At 43.4% G+C, this 13,085-nt stretch overlaps 1 protein-coding gene across 7 annotated transcripts in view; it reads right to left on the bottom strand.

The window, feature by feature from the left end:
* Window positions 1–360: 360 nt before the first annotated feature.
* Window positions 361–13,085, bottom strand: part of PAMR1 (peptidase domain containing associated with muscle regeneration 1) — a 101,559-nt gene continuing 88,834 nt past the window's right edge. For all 7 annotated transcript variants that reach the window (XM_019476717.2, XM_019476713.2, XM_019476714.2 and 4 more), the window contains 5 exons: window positions 11,082–11,294; window positions 9,374–9,440; window positions 6,169–6,401; window positions 2,581–2,873; window positions 361–1,416 (listed from right to left, as the gene is read on the bottom strand). In XM_019476717.2, the coding sequence (XP_019332262.1) occupies window positions 880–1,416; window positions 2,581–2,873; window positions 6,169–6,401; window positions 9,374–9,440; window positions 11,082–11,294 (1,343 nt within the window). In that variant the 3' untranslated portion in view covers window positions 361–879. The remainder of the gene's footprint in view (window positions 1,417–2,580; window positions 2,874–6,168; window positions 6,402–9,373; window positions 9,441–11,081; window positions 11,295–13,085) is intronic.

Raw genomic sequence — 13,085 nt, forward strand, 5'->3', positions numbered from 1 at the left:
TGTCTCGAAGATATGCTTTGCTTCAGCCTTACAAAGTCTTTTGAAATGTCTCAAACAGAGAAAGTCTCTGAAAAGTCAAGTTCAGGTTGTGACCAATACAGAATGGAGCATGACTCTCCAAACTGGTCTGATTACACTGCATCCATGTAAACTAAATCCATGTACCCAGAGCTAGATTCATTATAAGTTTTGCCAGTTATTTGCATGTCTTTAAAGTTTTTTAATAATTCTGCCTTTCACTGTACATGGAAATCCCCAGTGAAAGCCACAAACATAAACATAGCAGTAGAAGATGGCCTCTGGCATATGACACAAAAAGGATTCATGGATACTAAATAACAGTAATAGCAGACATGGGTATATAGGTTAAAAACAACCTTTGTTTATTTAAATGTGTAAAGTACTTAGGAGGGAAAAAGAATATATCATACTATGGCAATACAGACAGCATATACCATAACAAACTCACCCATTATTCCAGGCTACTCTTTCCAACCTCCTAATTTTCTCACACTTATGATCCGTTGTGAAACTCTCACAGATCCCCTGATCCAGGTGATTATAAACCACAGACAGATTCAGCCAGTACTGGCCATCCCACCTACAGGTATCAGGAGCTGAGCTGAGTTTAGCTGAGCACCATATTCCTACCAAGGGAGATAGGAAAGCTGAAATATATCAAACCCCTCTCTCACAAAGAAAGAGCCTACCTTGTTAGTTAAGTAGCCTCAGTGAACAGCTGATCCTATGACAAATTGTCAGGGCGTCTGTCTTAACTTTATCCCAGATGTGGCTCATCGGTGGGATGAAAAGCCTAAAGCAGCAGAGACTGTGAGAGATGCTACTACACTTATCAAAAGCCCTTTCCACCTATACTTTTTATTTCATGTTCTTCTCAATCCAGTCTTTGAATGGAACAGCTTTAGTGTAGCCACTGTAGAGTTCTAGGCTACAAGTTTTATCATAGCCCCAGCTCACTAATCCCATCAGGTGCCACCTTAATTCAGGAGATTCTTTTCCTGGCAAAGTGATGGCTGCAATCCCTCCAGTCTCAGCAGGGCAAATATTAGAAAAAGCTGTGTGGTCCTGCTGGGCACAGAACATGCTCTCAGTGATGCTGACCTGGATTCCATGATCCTCATACTGCTGTTCACACAACAGTGAGTCCACAATCTGAACAGCTCCCATGCGGATTGTGTCATTCTTGTAGCTGGGATCTCTAATATCAGCCAATATTTTCCAGCCAGAAATCATTATTTTTAGATCCTCCATGGATGAGGCCAAGTCATGAGCAGATGTCAGGCAAATTGGTTGAACGCGGCTACTGATTTTGGCTTTGTCCAAGAGTTTTATGATGGCTATGTCAGTATCAAGCAATATAGGGTCGTAGTTTGGATGCACTATGATGGCAGAAATCTAAGGAGAAACCAGAATGGGAAATTTACAGGGTCATTAATAATGGACAGTTGATGGACAATTGGTGACAACTTTTCTATGGTATTTTCCCATATTGTTTCAGATGATTTTGCAACCTGCAAATGTTCCTTTGCCATGCAATAACCATGCATTCAAATAGCTATTTTAAAGCAGAGACATACAAACAATTCAAGTGTTTCAAAAATAGCTTTACTTCAAGCAAAAAAGTATTTATGAAACACTGTCAATTTTCTTTCATCAAGATGAAGCCATTTGAAAGCGATTCAGACCAATTATGTTTTCCCCACCTTTGTGCATGACCACCTTCTGAATGTCATCTTCATTATGTATGCCTATAATTTTTGGTCCCTGTAGCTAAATTAAAATAGATCTTACAGAATTTCTTCTATTCATTCACCAAAAAAAAAAAAAGAAAGTAACTGCATTATGCAATCCAGTAAAACTCTAAAGCCTAATGTTTTGTTCCTTGCCACAGGAAAGAAAGCACAGGAGGCAGGAATTGTGTAGCAAGACTGTTTAATCCGGAATAGTCAGGAATAATCAGCAAAATCGTCTAGCCACCAAATGCTAGCATTGGGTATGAGAAGGAAAGCATAAAGTGAATGTAAGAAATGGAACAAAATGACCATGCCTAACTGGAGAGAATGCATTAATGAACTTGGGTTCTTAAAAAGAGAAAATCATTGAAAATTGTTGACTTTCTCCTGCCTTTGTTCTATCTGCTCAAGCTGAGTCACTTGTTTGCCAGACCTGAGAGAGTACCTGGTGTTCAAAATCATGTCTAAGATCTCTCCCAACCATGCAGTTGGTCCAATAAAAAATATCAGCCCCGAATATCCTTGCTTTTTGACAGAAAACCAAAAATCTTCCCAAATTAATTTGGAAAATCACATCATTTTAAGGTATCATTGGATCTGGAGTTGAATACAAACTGTCCAAAGTTTGGAGTTGCAGAGATCTGGGCCTCATATGTGAAATATTTGAACAAGCACCTCCCTCACAAGAAACAGGGATCATAATTGGCACTGACTGGTATCCCTTCTTTGGCAAGCTTAGCCAAAGTCTAAGGATTTAATGTATCACAGGTGTAGTCACTGCCCGCCTGTCTTAAGCACTTCTTCATGACCCCTTAGGCTTACTTACCCGTAAGTTTTGGATGGTCTTCTCATCTCGGTCATCATCCCTGTAGAATTTCCCCAGGACAACTTTAAGTTCTGCTGTCTTGACAACAATGGTCTTCCCTAAATCAGTGACACAGTGTGCTGCTACAACCACAGTGCGCTCATTTACCAGGGCTCCACTGCAGATCAGGATCCATGTTCCCTTCCGAATGTTGCTCTCCTTTACTCCATTGGCTTTCCGGTAAATGGCAGCTTGCCACGGCCACCTGATAGATGAAGTCTTCTGAAGAGTGACATTTTCAGTTTTTCCACAGACTGTAAAAATAGGAACCTTGAATGAGATACTTAACAAGCAGCACATCTTCACTTCTTCATTCCCAAGGAGGGTGTACTTTAAGAACTAGGCTTCTTTGGTTAGTGGAAAATATTACCAATTAATTCTTACCTCAGATCTTGCAAAGCTCCCCATTGAGGAAAAAGCATTGATACAAAAGTAAAAGTTTATTAGGGGTTTTTTTTCATTATTATCTGAATTCCTGACAAAAAAACAGGGATGTAAATTTTGTACCTGAGTTGGTAAACTTCATGACAATTTTATAAGGCTGTCCTATAACTATATAATGACACAAAGAGCTGAATAAATCATTAGTACACCATAGCTGTACAGGCACTCCTCACTTAACGACCGAGTTCCGTTCCTGCGACTAGGTCGTTAAGCGAATTGGTCGATAAGCGAGGAGCCGCTCTGAGCAGCAAAGTGCTCCCCGCAGGACCGTGTGCTGGCAGCCGCGTCCCTGGGGCGGGGGGCCGAGCTGCTCCCTCCCCCCCTCTTGCCAGCACCAGGGCAGCATTTGGCCCTGAAGCCAGGACTGGTGGGAAGAGGATGCTGAGAGAGGGAAGGAGCTGGCACCAGGGAGCAGGAGGGAAGCTCGGCATCGGCAGGCAGAACTAACCACCGCCCTTAAACCCACCCTCCAGACCCGCGCGCGGGGCTGCTCTGTGCCCTGCCGGCTGTTGTCGCATGGGGCCGGGGGCATCGCGCCTGCAGGCAGGTGGGAGCCAGCGGAGCTGCCCCGGCCCCAGCGAGGAAAGCCCGCACCGTGCGCCCCGCCCCGCCCGGGCCGCGAGCGCGGGAGCTGTCCGCCCCGCCGTGCTGAACCTGCGGCGCGCCGTTTCCACAATACAGGTACTGTACTCCTCACTTAACAACCTACCTGCTCGGAGTACTGACTGCTCGGAGAGCTGGTCGTAAGTCCACGTGGTCGTTAAACAGGTAGGTCATTAAGTGAGGAGTACCTGTACTAAAACTTTGTTTAAGCCAATAGGTGTCAGGCCATGGTTGTGGCCTTGATCCTAGAGCCTCAACCTTCCTGGCACAGCTGCTCATCCCAGTCTGTCACCTCTCCAGCTGACTGTCACAACCCAAGGGTGTGATTTTTGTTTGTGTGTGCTTCGGCACTGCTAAATTATTTCCCGCCATTTGTAGCTTTCTTTGCAGGGTGCATTTCTTCGTTACAACACAGAAATGCACGTTGCAAGGACTTCCCGCCATTTGTATTCAGATTTGTGCCCCACTATTGGTCAGTTCTAAATTATTCCTACGTGGCGGCTAGCGATTGGCTTGCTAGCCGTATAAGAGGCTTGAGTGGCTTCCACCCAAGTTGGAGGACTCCACGAACATCAGGAGGAGGAGACTTCATGTCTCGTGAAGATCTCTAAGCGCTGCGGAGCCTATTGGACCCAGCGTGAATATCAAGAAGGCTATAGGGGTCTGATCAGCCTCTCGCCTCTCCCCGTCGCCGAACGATCCCTCGACGTACCCTTCCCTGCGCGCAAAGTTCCACAGAGCCTAGCAAACTTCGTGTGAGTGAATCCAGAGCTCTGTCCGAGTCTTTAAACTGGGACTTAAGCGAAGTTTTCCTGGAAGTCTTTCCAGCCTACACCGTGACCATCTATGGTGTAAGTAAATAATCTTAAATCAACCATTAAGCGTCCGTGCCTAATTCTAGTGTGCCGCCTGCCTTCCCCGACCCGGCGTGTCCGGGCTGCTGGCCACAGCCCGCCGCGCGAAAAAAAGGGCCTCGGACTGCTCCCGGCCCGCACACTGACCACATATACTGGACACAAGTGGCCAGAACTGCCCATCTGGGCTAAGCCACCCACCCAGTTTCTGCCACTGGAATGGCTAGGCAGGGTCAGCTTACCCTTCATCACTTTCAATATAAACCTCTGACCCAGAAGTCTTGGCAACAAAGCTTAACCTTTACCTAGGCTGCTGTGCTATTTTTCCAGGCTTGTGCCTCCACCAGCTCACCAGGTCTGTCTGATCCCTCAGCTATCCAACCTGGATCACCCTCAGACTTGTGCTCTGCCTGAACTTTCAGTTTCCTAACCCTGCCTCAACCCAACCCCCAGCTTGATCTCCTGGCCACCTGACCCTGCTTGCTGTCTAACACGCTGCCCAACCTTCAAGCTCTCTTATTTGGCTTCTCAGATAGACCTCCTGGCTTCTGGCTTCCCAACACTTGGGTACTGTGCACTCCTGGTCCCAGATGGTCTTCCAGATCTGGCCGTCCACAACCAGGCACAACATAAGACTCAAAAACCCATCATAATCAACCATGCCAGAATCAACCAGAAATGGGTCATATCATAGAAATGGGCCTTAGAACCAGAGGTTTTAGCATGATAGGGGACTGAGAGGGGACTTGGTAGTAGCTTACCGCTACATCAGAGGAGCATATCAAGAGCTCGGTGAACAACTGTTCACCAGGGCACCCACGGGGAAGACCAGGAGTAATGGATACAAACTCCTGGAAGACCACTTCAGGCTCAATTCTAGGAAAAACTCCTTCAGAGTTGGGGTATTCAGATTGTGGAACAAACTCCCTCCAGAGGTGGTGCAATCACCTACCCTGGAAGTCTTCAAGAGGAGACCGGACAGTCACCTTTCTGGGATCACCTAACTGGGATGACCTCCAGTTGTCTTTCCTGCCTGGTACAGGGGGGCTGGACCCGATGATCTTGCAAGGTCCCTTCCAGACCCTAACAGCCTATGAATCTATGATATTTCTAGATTTGTGAAGGTGGGCTCTGAAAGTAATGAGTTTTCTAAAAGTCCCAGAGTTTAATACCCATTCATTCTGGACAAGTTTTCATCCAGAATTAAATTTTGCAACATAAAGCCCATCTTTAGGAAGGCTTAGTAAAAGGCCCCTCCCTAGAGTAGGACCTTGGTACTTTTTTGTTTCCATCCTGAAAGTTTTGTAAGTTCTGTCGAACAGAAAAAGCAAGAACAAAATTACTGTACAGGAAAATATGAAATAATAAGAACATATTTCCAAATCCTATGAGAACATTGTTATCTCTATTGCTGAACTAGAAGATTGGAAAGACTGCTGGCATGTTACGCACCTGAAAGCTTGACTCCCCACTTGCTGTCACCTACAGAAGTTCTGTGGGTGGTTAGAAAGAGTCATCTATCTTTCAAGTTTCATTGCTCCTTCTCTCCAAGATAGAAATACAGGCAGCCTACATTCTTATAAGCCTCTAACTATTTAAGGTAATACAGACCTCCTAAGGGAGATGTGAGATTTTCTCAGGGACTCACTTGGAATACATATAGGGGCTCTCCCACTCCATTTTCCTGTCTTCAGGCAAGTCCTCCTGCTACTTCCCAGGCGGCGATAGAAAGGAGAAATGCATTCATATTGAAGCTGAGTATGCAGATGTTGGTACCCTGGAGGCAGGTCTCCAAATGGAAGTGCTGGCTTTTTGGTTGGATAGATTTCAAGCTTCTGTTTGGTGAATGCAGATGAGTAGAGCTGATGCAAAGGTGTCTCCCTGTTTCAGTGCACAAAGAACACGAGTTAATAATGATATGACAAAAAAAGAAACAGTCATTGTCATTGCTTTATCACCAGCTGTGCCAAGCATCATTTGAAAACATAACTACTTTGCTCATATGGTAGAAACATGAGGCAAAAAATCTCTTCAGTACAGTTCAACTATATTCCCACATGCAGCTCAGCCAGTTTATATTTCTTTTTCAGTTTACTTTTTCTGGAAAATGTCCTGTTACCTAGGAAGAGTCTGTGAAGGCATTATAATTCATGTTATTACAATTCACAAAAGTAATGTGATATCATATATTTAAAATAAATTAACAGTGGCTATTTCTAGAATTAATTATCATTAGATAAGAACTTAAACACACTTTTCTGTAGAAACTGTTTTAATAAGCATTATTACAGGGGTGGACAATTATTTTAGCTGGATGGCTGCTTAAAGAGTTGTTAAGGGCCACACACACAAAATCTTTCAGAAGATGTCATTTTAACAAAGCATAGATAAAAAAACAAATCATATACTTAGTATGAAACATCTACATCTACTATAACAGATTTTAATTTTATTTCAAAAAATATTTTTTGTCCTGATTTGTGTTTTTTTGGGTAGTGTACATAGAGGCAATTGCATAATAGCTCAAAATAAAGTCTTACTCTTGTATATTGTATGTGAGGAGGGTGGAAGGGCTCCAGTGGTGGGGGTTGTGTGTGGGGAATATGTGTGGGGTATGGGATGGGTGTGTGGGGGAGGTGAGTGTGCATGTGTGTGTGGTGGGAGGGGGGGCTGCCCCTGCACTAGGTCCCAGGAGCTGGCTGGCAGTGGGAGAAGGAAGGGAGGGATGGCGGAGGAAAGGGGCACATGAAGCAGAGCTTGCCTACAGGGGTGCAAGTGCAGGTGTGGTCTGACCCCCACTTCCCCCTACATCTGCCCTGTGGTTGCCCTGAAAAGTGGGCAGCCCACGCTGCACTCCTACCTACCCTAGCCCTGGCCCTGGCCCCGGTCAGTACATAGAGCTTTTCAGGAGGGCTGCTCCCAGTGCAACTGCAGCCACCCGGGTACTGCTCAGCTTTCCCCGCTTCCAGCAGCTCCTCCTCCTTCTCCTCCTTTCCCTGCTGTGCAGCTCTGGGCAGCAAGCAGTGCAGGGAAGCCATGGGGATGTGCAGGGTTCTGGCTCTAGCTCCTGGCCGCCTTCCACCCACTCAGCCACCCACAGGTGGTTGCTCATCACACCAGGCAGCTGAGTGGGTGGGTGGAAGATGGCCAGGAGCTGGAGTTGGAGCCCTGCACATTGGGGCAGCAGCCTGCCAGCTGCAGCTTCCTCCCCACTTGGCTGGGCATGTGGTGCCTGTCTCCACGGCTTCCCTGCACTGCCTGCTGCCCAGAGCAGCAAAACGAGGCAGGAGGAGGTGGGAGGAGCCAAGCAGTACCCCAGTGGCTGCAGTCACTCTGGGAGAAGCCCTGCTGGGAAGCTGTGAACACTGGCCAGAGTTGGGTGGGAGTACAGTGCAGGCTGCCCTGGGTGGGAGTGCGTGGGGCTCAGCCCCATGCAGAGCACCATGGGCCGGATACAATCAATTGGCAGGCGACCCACCACAGGCCAAATCTGGCCCATGGGCCATATTTTGCCACCCCTGCATTATTAGGTATCTATGAATAAAATGTCTTGTTGAAAAAATAACTTGATAATCATCCACTTAGTCTCTGTAGTATGGTAATTAAATATCTCTGGCTATCGTTATGCAGCAGTCACTAAACTTCAGATATTGTACTGATTAGATGAAGTATAGAACATATTTCTGAAAACTTAAATGAACCCTAAAAATGTAACCATATACCATAAACTTTTCACTATACATTTTATTATACTAATATATTAATTCCTTATCATTTAGGACAACATGCCCTTTAGAAGAAATAACATTTAAAGGCATAAGGATCTGGTTGCCTGTAGAGAAACCTCACGAAATCGGTAACATTTGAAAGGAAATGAGTTTCCAGTAGGATGCCTGGTATTTCCTGTATCCAGCCTGTCCAGAAATGTCATATTCTATCCTGTCCTTCACTAACCCATTTGTAAAATGGAACATCAAGAATATTATATGAATAAAGTAAATTTGTGATGGTGATATTCCCAGATACATTATGGTGATGAAGGCCATTTGTGTGCCTTGGTGGAGTGTACACTAAACAACGTAAAGCTCTTAACGATGGGAGGGAAAACTGAAAAGAAACAATTACCCAGTTCACTCTCCCTTTCGACATCCACTCTCTGCCACTGTGACACAGGATACAGATACTGGGCCAGGTGGACCTATGGTTTGACCCAGTAGATGGCAGTTCTTATGTTCTTATGTTTATGTTGTTAAGATAGTGTCAATTTTTGCGTTGTCTTTAAAAATACACATCAGTCCTGCAGATTGGCAGAGACAGACACTAAAATAGGTGATGTTAATTAGTCTGTACGTTGCGGAATCTCTAGAAAGATATGGGTCTAATTTCTTAAAGAAATAAGCCAAGGTTCCTCCTCCTTCTCTCTCTCCCTTTCCCTCTTGCTCCCGCTCTCTCTCACCCTCATTCCATCCAAGTTTATCCAGCTTTCCCCTTTAGCACATTGACTCTCTTTGGGTAAATAAAACCTACTGCAGCTTCCTAGACACGGATGCCATCCCCCTCACTTCTTTAGTAAGTCCCCAGAAAAACACCAGTAGCTCCCAAGAATCTATGGGGAGTTCTTGTTCACCATTACAGATCACAACCCAAATTCTAACTGTTGTTTGGACACCTCTAAATGTACTTTTTCTCTTGGCTCTCTCCAGCTGCCTGGACATCTGTACTTAATGAGCCTAACCTTCCAGCACCATCTCATAAAACATTTCACAAGATGGCTGCTCAGCCAGCATAAAGCACAGGGATGGGAAGAACACATTTTTCCTCCTTAAACTGTAGTAGAAGGATTTCAATCTCACCTTGACTGAACCTGCACTGGAAGCACTCTCTGTCTCACCAGGTCAGAGATCTTTGGCTCTCGGCAGGCTAGAAAAAATACAATGTTGCACAATCCTTTTCCATGTTCAGAGCTCAAATGTTATGGTTCAGATACCTGTCCACCCTTTCCTGTCACTAGCAATAACGAACTAGATTAAGAAAAGAAGCAATAAGTAGATATTGTTATATGCATTTAAAAATATATATAGCAACTTTTCCCCTTGTCTACTAGGAACATAATCCCAACTTCCTTTCCAAGCACAAGAACACTTTCCCCACTAATCTGTCTGTCCCTCTCATACTGTAGTCATCTTTGTAACAGATCTGGATCTTCTGTCTTAGGCAGGGGTAAGACGTCACTGCCCATACTTTCTTAAGACAATAATTAAAAGATCACAACTGATTATTTGACATCTGAGTGAATGTTTGTTAAAATAGAATGATACATACAAAAGCCTAGCCCCCATCTGCCTGGACATGCACGGAGAATCCAGAGGACTGGGAATATGCCACAAAAGCAGCAGGATGTGACAGATAGCTGCCAATTTGTTCTGAGAGGATCCTATTTTAATAAGTATGACAAGAGTGACCTCAATTTGCCCAAAATAACAGGACAGAAATCCCAAGTCTTTACACTTACATATAACACTTATTTTTGAGTGAAAATAATCCATGATTTTTTATGAATTCACCTGATTGTACCAATCGTTTTCCCTCCACTCAAGTGCATTGACTGAAGGCTTCTTTGCAGGATATGTTTCATCTATATGCCTGAGTGTTCATATATTGTATTATTGTATTATACTTGACTGCCTGTGATTAATATCAAGCATTTATCTTTCTGTAACTACTAAAGTTAATGTCAAAAAAGGTATAAGGGGAGAAAGGGGAGAAGTACTTTCCATCTTCAGGGCAGATGCCATCTTCAGGGCATTAAAATGCAGAATATAAGAAAATCCCAAAAGAACAAATAATCCTCCCTTTTGCTCAAATGACTTCTTGGGAAATAATCAGACAGTTCCCTTCTCAAATTCCTTCATTCTACCATGGTTACAAGCACACTTTTACCAGGCTTCACTTTAACACAGTTATTCCCTATATAACAGAACATTTACATGTATGCTGCTTGGATGGATACATGGTTTAAGCTTGTGCTTAAGTGCCACACTGAATTTAATCTTAACTGGATTTGGAATTGGAATCTTAATCTGAACTGGAAGCCTGATTTTATATAGGCTTATAATTTGAACTGGAAGTCTGAGTAAATCCTTACTCATGTGAGTAGTCCTGTTGACTTAAAAAAACTAGTCATTGAGAAGTGGACCCAGTGAGATAAAATATATATAGCTTACTCTTTTAATCATCTTCCAGTCTTCAGTTGTTTCAATGATCCTACCCATATCTGACCCAAAGATGAAGGTAGGGGAGGGGCAGGAACGGGACAAAAAAGGGAAATGAGATACATTCCTATTGGTTTGTTAAAGACAAAACATCTATTGGAATCACTAGCATCTTCCCTGGCTAAGTTCAGCCACCAGAAAGAGTTGGCAGACTCTCAGCTTCAGTATCAGATGTCAATCAGAACTTTTATGGGAGGTTTCTTAGGAATCTGGTTCTTTAGCCAAAAAATAATCAATAAAGAAAACACCCCTAAAATAGTTATGAGATATTGTAAAGAGTGTAAACTACCTTTTATGCAGATTGGCTGTTTCCCTGACCACACTCCATTGTCCTGGCAGGTCCTCTGCTCATTCCCACTAAGAACATATGAGTTGTTACAAAAGAAAGCCATGACTGTGCCAATTTTTGCATAGCGTCCATTCATACGCCCCGTGTCTTCTACTACTTTTCTGTAACCATTGAGTGGGCCACCAGGGTCTGAGCAGTTTTTTTCTTCCAGAACTGACAAAAGAGAAAAATATTTAAGATTTTATCAAAATCCAAAGTATTCATTTTTAATACTAGAGCATGAATTTCATAGTCCATGCATGCATACATTACCACACAATCTATACTTAGCTGATTTTATTTTTAAATTAACCATAATGCCAGAATTAGCAAGCATTAAAATACTGAAGGGACAATGTCAATTTAAAAAGAAAAAAAATACTAATATTACCTTATATTTTGTTAAAACTGAAAGATTCTGGAACATTTAAAAAAATGTAATTTAGACCCAAATCCTGCCAATATCAAGCAAAAACTTTAATTGTATACACTGGGTGCATCTACACATGCAATTAACATGCAGAAATATACTCTGGAGCACTTTGAGCCAGAGAAAACTGGTCCTGGGAGCAGTGTCTACAAGTGCACCTAGGGCAGCAGCAATTTGAACCAGGATGGACCAGTTAACACCAGAGCCAGGAACATGGGGGGACAGCCCTGGCCTCCAGGTGGCAGCAGAGGGGCTGGCTGGGGCATGAGGGTCAAGCAGGAGTCTGGCACCTAGCTGGCTGAGCTGACTGGGAGCTATTTACAGCCACAGTCACCATTTACACATGTGTTTAATCACACATAATGACTCTGCCATAGGATAGCACTGTCCCCGATACAGTACTATCTTACAGCAGAGTTAATTAGTTTATTGCACCCTAATACCAGTGCACATGTAGACAGTGACACTTTACTGAAGAGCTAATTAGTCTACTCATCAGTAAAGCACATGTGTAGATGCCCCTAGTGAGCTTTTTTATTGATCTATACAGGATTGTTTATATATATTTTGGTATGGACACACATACATTGGAAGCTGTTTTAAAAAGGGAGAGGGACTCTTGCTCTGAACCATGCTGCAGCAGTTATAGTTTAAGCATTACATGCAACCAAGCCCTGAACAATACAAATGAAACAAAACAGCCTAACTGTAACACTTCTTCATCCAGTTTAAATTGGAGCAATATTGCTATATTGGTATCTCTCCATCTAACCGTCACAATGTAATAGCTGCTGCATACTACAGATCAGCATCTCCTCTGTTTTGAAACAACTCCAAATGCAGGTGTGTCCATGCCTTTTCTGTAGTGCACTGGATTACTGGGCTTGAGTAACAGGGCTTTACTTGTGTTTGTATTCAGGGTCGGGGTCATCTCGATTCCTCTCATCCTTTCCTTGCTTTTCCTACCATGATACAAAGATCTCAACTCTCCAGGTGAATGATTGCTAGTATTTAAAGAAATCTAGTTCTCGCTTGGCTGAAACATAAACATGAATGCATTCTTATTCACATTAGGTTCTGTCTCTAAAACCTTCTTTCCTCTCCTCCATACCACCTCTCATTAATTTTCTTTTCCCTTTGTGTATGTTTCTTTCCCCCCGCAAAACTGTAAATTGTAGCCTACAGCTTGTTGGCAGTGTTCCTTAAAGTGATGCTGATAATTAATTTTCCTATACTTTACTTCCTCAGCTCTCTGTTTGCATTACCATATTGGAAACATTAAAACAAAATTCATTTCCTTGTCAGGAACATCCTTTTCCCTTTGACGACTATTGATTTATTCACCCTCATTTTCATATGAAGCTAACAGTAACCTAAATTCCTTTCAATGTTGTTTGTTGCGTCAGCATCTCAGATCAGCACTTCTCAACTCATCTTAGATAATTCTTTTCTCATTGGAAGCTGTTGCCGCTCCATTTCTGGGCAAGGAATCCCGGAAGCCATAAGAGAATTCCTCTTACTGTTGTTACTTCTTG

This window comes from Alligator mississippiensis, chromosome 2, assembly GCF_030867095.1.
Source record: "Alligator mississippiensis isolate rAllMis1 chromosome 2, rAllMis1, whole genome shotgun sequence".
In the NCBI taxonomy this organism is placed as follows: domain Eukaryota; kingdom Metazoa; phylum Chordata; order Crocodylia; family Alligatoridae; genus Alligator; species Alligator mississippiensis.